The following is a 6,358-nucleotide window of genomic DNA, read 5'->3' on the forward strand; positions in this document are numbered from 1 at the left end:
AGCAACCTTCAACTTTCACTCAGATGCCTTCACGTTTGCTTTCAGGGCTACAACTTCCCTCTTCAACCTTGAAACATGCAGATCTTCGCTTTCAGCTTCTGGGTCTGCCTAACAGAAAAACGTACACTCATCTTTAACCTACATGATCCCACTATAGTCAGTACCCAGAAACAAAACGTTGGGATCATTTGAGAACAATAATACATGTATGCACCTCATAGTAAACGCAGCCCCAAAATCGGCAACATGGATTTTCTTTCGTCCCCGAAACTCGCAACACCGATCTCTCTCCATGTCCATAAAGAAGCCCCCTCTTTTGCGCAGACCCCCTGGTCCGAGATGACCTTGAGCTCTCTGACGCCATGGCTGCACTGGAACCCAAACCATAGCACACGCTTTCTGATTCTGGTTTGGGGGTGAGGTTTTTGATTAAAAAATACTTAATTTTCTTAATCATTAAATGGTTCAACTATCGGTAACAACCTCAGGGGTAAATGTGTTCGAAAATTTTCGTAGATGGGGGGAGGACAATTTTAATGTGTTTGTAAAGATTGAGGATGATTTTAATAACAAAAAAAGATTAGGGACGAAATTGATTTTGACCCTAGACCTTATGGACGAAAAAAGTACTTATCCCTTCTACATATTTGTATTAGTTCAAATTAAAAAAGTAATAATGACTTTATTGTTGGTAATGCCATTTGTTGTTAGGGATTAATACCTGTCCTAGCAAAAATGTATCCAGGGGTCAACCACAGATTTTGTGTCATACATATATGACAAAATTATAGAAAGAAGTGGAATGACTTACAAATAAAAATGTGTATGTGAGCATGTGCCAAGGCTACTATGACCCAAGATTTTGATGCTGCCATGGAAAGGTTTAAAAAAATCAATGCTCGGATTTGGAAATACTTAAACAAGATAAAACCCAAGCAATAAAGTAGAGCTCATTTCAGTGAATATCCAAAGGTGGACAACTACACGAATAATAATTGCGAGGTGTTTAATGGTAAGGTTAAGATGAGAGAAAAACCCATCATCACCATGCTTGAAGAAGTTAGATGCTAACTCATGAGAATTATAGGACGAAATAAAAAAGCACTAATTGGATACAACGGAAGGTTAACCCTACACAACAGAGTAGACTTGAGAGGAAGAAGAGAGAAAGCAATAAATGGAGGCCTCTCCTAACTGGAGACGATGCTGAAAATGTGTACGAAGTACAGTATTTACCTGTAAAAGTAAGTGTGGATTTAGACAAGGAAACATGTAGTTGTAGAATGTGGTAATTGACCAGCTTACTTTGCATGCATGTATGTGCTGCCTTAGTTTATCCGAACAGAAGACCTGAAGAGTTTGTCTATAATTGACTAACAATGGGTGCATACAATGCAATCTATCAATATTCAATACTTTTAGTTCCAAGCCAAAAGTTTTGGGAGAAGGTAGACATCTTACCTATTCTGTCACCTCGTTATAAAAAATCTATTGGGAGACCTACCCTCAAGAGACACAAGAGAAATGATGGTCCTACTAAGGTCCTGTATATTCCCTTTGATTCCTTTTATCTTTCATCTTGAATTTCATCCATCGTTAGATCAACATATTTGGATACAAATTATATTCTGACATTGAGACAGATGAAAGGGAACAGAAAAGTATTCATTATTGTAGTTGACTTTGATGATGTTGATGTGTATTGTATTATTTCAAAAGTAGCGGTTTGTTCCTGATTTTCTGACCTGTTGATCATTCTTAAAATTTGTAATGACAAAATTATCTACAAACAAACCAGAGATTTTCTTCATACATATGAAGACACTGAAGTTGCCAAGTGGATATTTGTAATGAGTACCTCTAAAAAACTTTATGCAGGAAAGGTAATAAGTCAAGACTAATTAACAGTTAAAAGATTTCAAAGTTTTCATAATTTCATTCCACCCAGCATACTGACACATTGTAGTAACCCATAGAGAAAAAAAGGGTTGTTCCATCATTCTTCCTTTCTGGCTGGCGGAGCTACCATAGCTGTCGGAAGATTGGAAGTCGAGAACTTTTGATTAAGATTTAGTTAGAGCATGTTTAGTTTACATCCAAAATTTATTTTGGATGCCAAAGATCAGTTACTTTTCCACCCTCCTTTATTTGTTGCTTTTAGTTTTAGTTCATTTGAAACTTTTTGTCTTATATTTGGGATATGGTGGTTCCTAACAAGTAATTTTTTGTGCTTCGATGGATACGAGGTTGCTGTTTTGGCATTGCAAACATGATTTTGATGAGTTTCTTTATCCTGTGTAAATAAGACGGGTTTTGAAACATTAAAAATGCAAATAGCTAAATAGGCTAAATCATAATGAAATGAGTATAGTTATCAAATTAAGAGTTAAGACTATTGTACTTGAGCAGTGATCATTATGTAATTTGATAAACCTTTACTTCTAGATTTATTCTGTTCTGTATATGCACGTGTGTGTTGAAACAATGACTTATGTGTTTACAAATATGTGCTGGTTAATAGAATGAAAGAAATATTATACTATTTCCTTCTTCTTCAAGTTCTGCTGCAGCATTTAATAACCCCTCATCTATTTGTATTTTATCCTAGTGTATGGTTTAACTAATTCTACAATACTTTTATTGTAGGATATATCATTTTTTACTCTGAAACAATTGGAGATTTGACATATTGTAAACAAATGTGAAGAGTTGTTGAAAATGATCTTAATTTCATATTGTGCAATTTCTTCAGGCTGAATTAGTTGTGGAAGATCATCCCACATGTTAAAAGACTTAAATTAGTTTTCTCATTTTATCAGGGATAGGTTTATTAATCTACTTGGTGATTTTATCTTGGCCACTTAGTTTATGTACATTGATGATATGTACACTGAGGAAACATGTCTAAAAAAGAAGTGTATCTGTGTTTGTTTATTGTCTTTCAAATACATGAATACAGACATAAATACACAAAGAGACATATACACAAAAATATACAATTTTTTTATTATGTTTGGTAATACTAAACAAGACACACCAGTATAAACTAAATATCAATCTTATCCCTATATTATCACCAATGGAATAAGGATAAGAGTAAATTATTAAGAATAAAAGAATAAATATTTGTATCTCATCAATGTGTTTCTGTGTTTCATCTTTTTTGAAAGACACCAAATACATATATTTTATGTATGTTTGTGTATCACGATGTCTTTTAAAAATCTATATCTCAACAAATAAATAATAAATATATACAACTATATTTATGTATTAATGTCTGTGTTCCATCAAACAAACGCACCATCAAACATAATGTTCACGAATATTATGTCTTGCTCTTGATTGATTTACACAACAGAGGCTAATTAATTTTTATTTTAGAGAAGATGTCAATCTGTAAAAAAGTAATATATGTGGGTGTAATGCTAAGAAATTAGTTTTTATTAGTTAATATTAATTTATTTTAAATATTAAATTTTAAATTATAAATCTTAAATTTTTATACTTAAATTTTAAATTTTAAATTTTTTAAAAAGTGAGAATTTTTATAATTAAAAAAAATTGATTAATATTGAATAACTAAAAATTAGTTTCTTTTGTACTAAATATAAGATTTGTTTGTGAATTGGTGTATAGAAATTAAATGATATCTTAGGATAAGAAGCGTGAATTGATTGTAAGCTCATCATAATTCCTAAATGATTTTTTGAAAATATAATACAAATTTTGGTAGATATTTTCTTATGTATTTATAAAATACTACGTAGAGATTTTTCAAAAGCTTTAAAATGTGAATTTGGGAAGACTATTTTTAAGAGATAAAGCGTTAAGTTCTGCATGAAATTTAAAAGGTATATTAATTAAAAAATATTACTTTTTCGACATCTTTTGTATATTTTTATATGATTAATAGTATATTACGCAAAACTAATTTTTTTTAGGTGAAAATCCAGATGCAGTCAATTTTATAAAAAGTTGATAATTAAGAACAATTAGATAAAAATTTAATCAAATAAATTAAATCATCTTTACGTAAAATCGACTTCACGATAGTTTCGAGTTTCTTTTATTTTCGGCACCCAAAAGATAAAGATCCAATTTTCACAATTAAATTATTTTGGTAGAATCTAAGGTCAGCCCACACGGCTCAAGCCCATAACAGTAAAAGCTCCTCACCCAATTATAAAATACTCCTAAACACCCAAACCCTAATCTGCTATCTCTGTCCGCCGAGCCCTGCGTTCACTTCACATTCGATTGAAAATGACAACCCGCTTGAAGAAGAATCGCAAGAAGCGCGGTCACGTGAGCGCTGGGCACGGTCGTATCGGAAAGCACCGCAAGCATCCTGGAGGTCGTGGTAACGCCGGTGGCATGCACCACCACCGAATCCTATTTGACAAATACCATCCCGGATACTTCGGTAAGGTAGGTATGCGCTACTTCAACAAGCATCGCAACAAGTTTTACTGTCCAACCGTCAACATTGACCAACTCTGGTCACTCGTCCCGCAAGAGGTGAAGGATAAGGCTTCCCAGGAGAAGAAGGCTCCGTTGATCGATGTCACGCAGAACGGTTACTTCAAGGTCTTGGGAAAAGGTGTGCTCCCTCACAACCAGCCTGTTGTCGTCAAGGCTAAGCTTATTTCCAAGCTCGCTGAGAAGAAGATCAAGGACAATGGCGGCGCCGTCCTTCTCACCGCATAAGTTTCTTTTTAATATTTTTTTTCGTTTTCTTGTGATCTGTTCGTTCTTTTTATCTGGGATCTGTTTTGAGACTGTTACACTGATTTCTTTGATTTAGATGTTAGTTTTAATTTTACTTACTGTTATGGATATTTTTTAGAATGCACACAGGAAAACCTGCTTGGTTCAATTCAATATAATTTTAGTTACCTTTTGGAAGGGGTTTCCTTAATTACACAATGCATAAACACTTTGCATCTCTCATCAGTTTTTAGGGTTGGGAGAGCCAAGGACATTCAAGGGTGCTTGGCCAGCAGATCCCCTAGCATGTGCTGACTCCGCTGCTACCATTGATTTCTTTATCTGTTGAACATATAACAAATAAACGAAATAATAATTGTAATAATAATAATAACAATTATTCATCTTACAGGTAAAAAATATAATTACTAGATTAAAGTGGAAGAAAAAAAAACACTTACAGCCGGTAAAAAATATAAGAGTTAAATCCCAGAGTTAATCTCTCAAATTAATAATTATTCAAATTCATTTTCGAAATTGTCCTCGATACGACACTAAAACTAGGTCATTTTATATTTATTTAGAAAAAAAAGGAAATCCAGCTTTTCCCTTTATTTTCCTCTTTCCTTCTCTTCCAAATTGTATCCAATTCACAAAATATTAAAAATTCAAATACAATAATTGAATTAAATTGGCTAAGCTTTTTGTGATGATCATGAAAAAAAAAAATAACACATACAAAATTCAGATGAATAAAACAAAATTCACTTCATCAGAAAATGGAGTTTGAAAATTAGAAACATTATAAAAGGCTGAAAAGGCAATAGAGCTTCACAGAAGAAAATCATAATTTATTTCCTCTCAGAAAAGGGTGATAATTCTTTTTATTTTTCATTATTTTTCTGCGAATTAACAAATTATTGTTTTGAATTGGGTTGAGGAAGGAAAAAAGGACCGGAAAAGAAAAGAGAAATTGGTAAAGGGTTGAGGAAGGAAAAAAGGACTCTGAGGCAAGGAGAAAAAGGAAAAGAGAAATTGGGAATAGGTTGGAGAAGAAAAAGGGGAGCTGTGAATGGAAAAAAAAAAAAAGGAAAATTGGGTAAGGGTTGAGGAAGCAAAAAAGGACTGTAGGGAAATTGGAAATGGAAAAAGAGAAGAAGGAGAAAGAAAAATAGGAAATGAAGAAAGGGAAGGAGAAGGAAAAAAGGACCTTAGGGAAATTAGAAATGGAGAAAGGGAAAGAAGAACCGAGAAAGAATAAAACAACAGTTGTTTTTAGTTTTCTCCAATAATAAGGATAGACGAAAATTATTTTAAGGACTATTGTGAGTTTTGAAGAATAATTTTGGAGATAAATTTAAATAATTATTAATTTCAAAGATTACTTTAAGGTTCGAATGTTAACTCAAAGATTATTTTGAGATTTAACTCAAAATATAATTTACTTGCAACTTGCTAAAGCATGATAAATACAAGTCTAGAATATGACATTCAAATGAATATGAATCATATATATATATATATATAAAGAGAGACCGACAAACTACATGTCTTATGTAGCTTTTAATTTTATCACCACCGAATTCAGAAAGTGTCATATTCCAAGTTTTTTCTACAAAGACGAAGACACGGAGTTAAATGTGAAATG

General features: G+C 32.6%; 1 protein-coding gene across 1 annotated transcript; it reads left to right on the plus strand.

The window, feature by feature from the left end:
* Window positions 1-4,162: 4,162 nt before the first annotated feature.
* LOC112750377 (large ribosomal subunit protein uL15x) lies at window positions 4,163-4,921 on the plus strand. Its single transcript, XM_025799086.3, has one exon. It carries the CDS (start codon window positions 4,267-4,269, stop codon window positions 4,708-4,710), a length of 444 nt encoding a protein of 147 aa, XP_025654871.1. The 5' UTR covers window positions 4,163-4,266; the 3' UTR covers window positions 4,711-4,921.
* Window positions 4,922-6,358: the final 1,437 nt, after the last annotated feature.

This window comes from Arachis hypogaea, chromosome 2, assembly GCF_003086295.3.
Source record: "Arachis hypogaea cultivar Tifrunner chromosome 2, arahy.Tifrunner.gnm2.J5K5, whole genome shotgun sequence".
Taxonomy (NCBI): domain Eukaryota; kingdom Viridiplantae; phylum Streptophyta; class Magnoliopsida; order Fabales; family Fabaceae; genus Arachis; species Arachis hypogaea.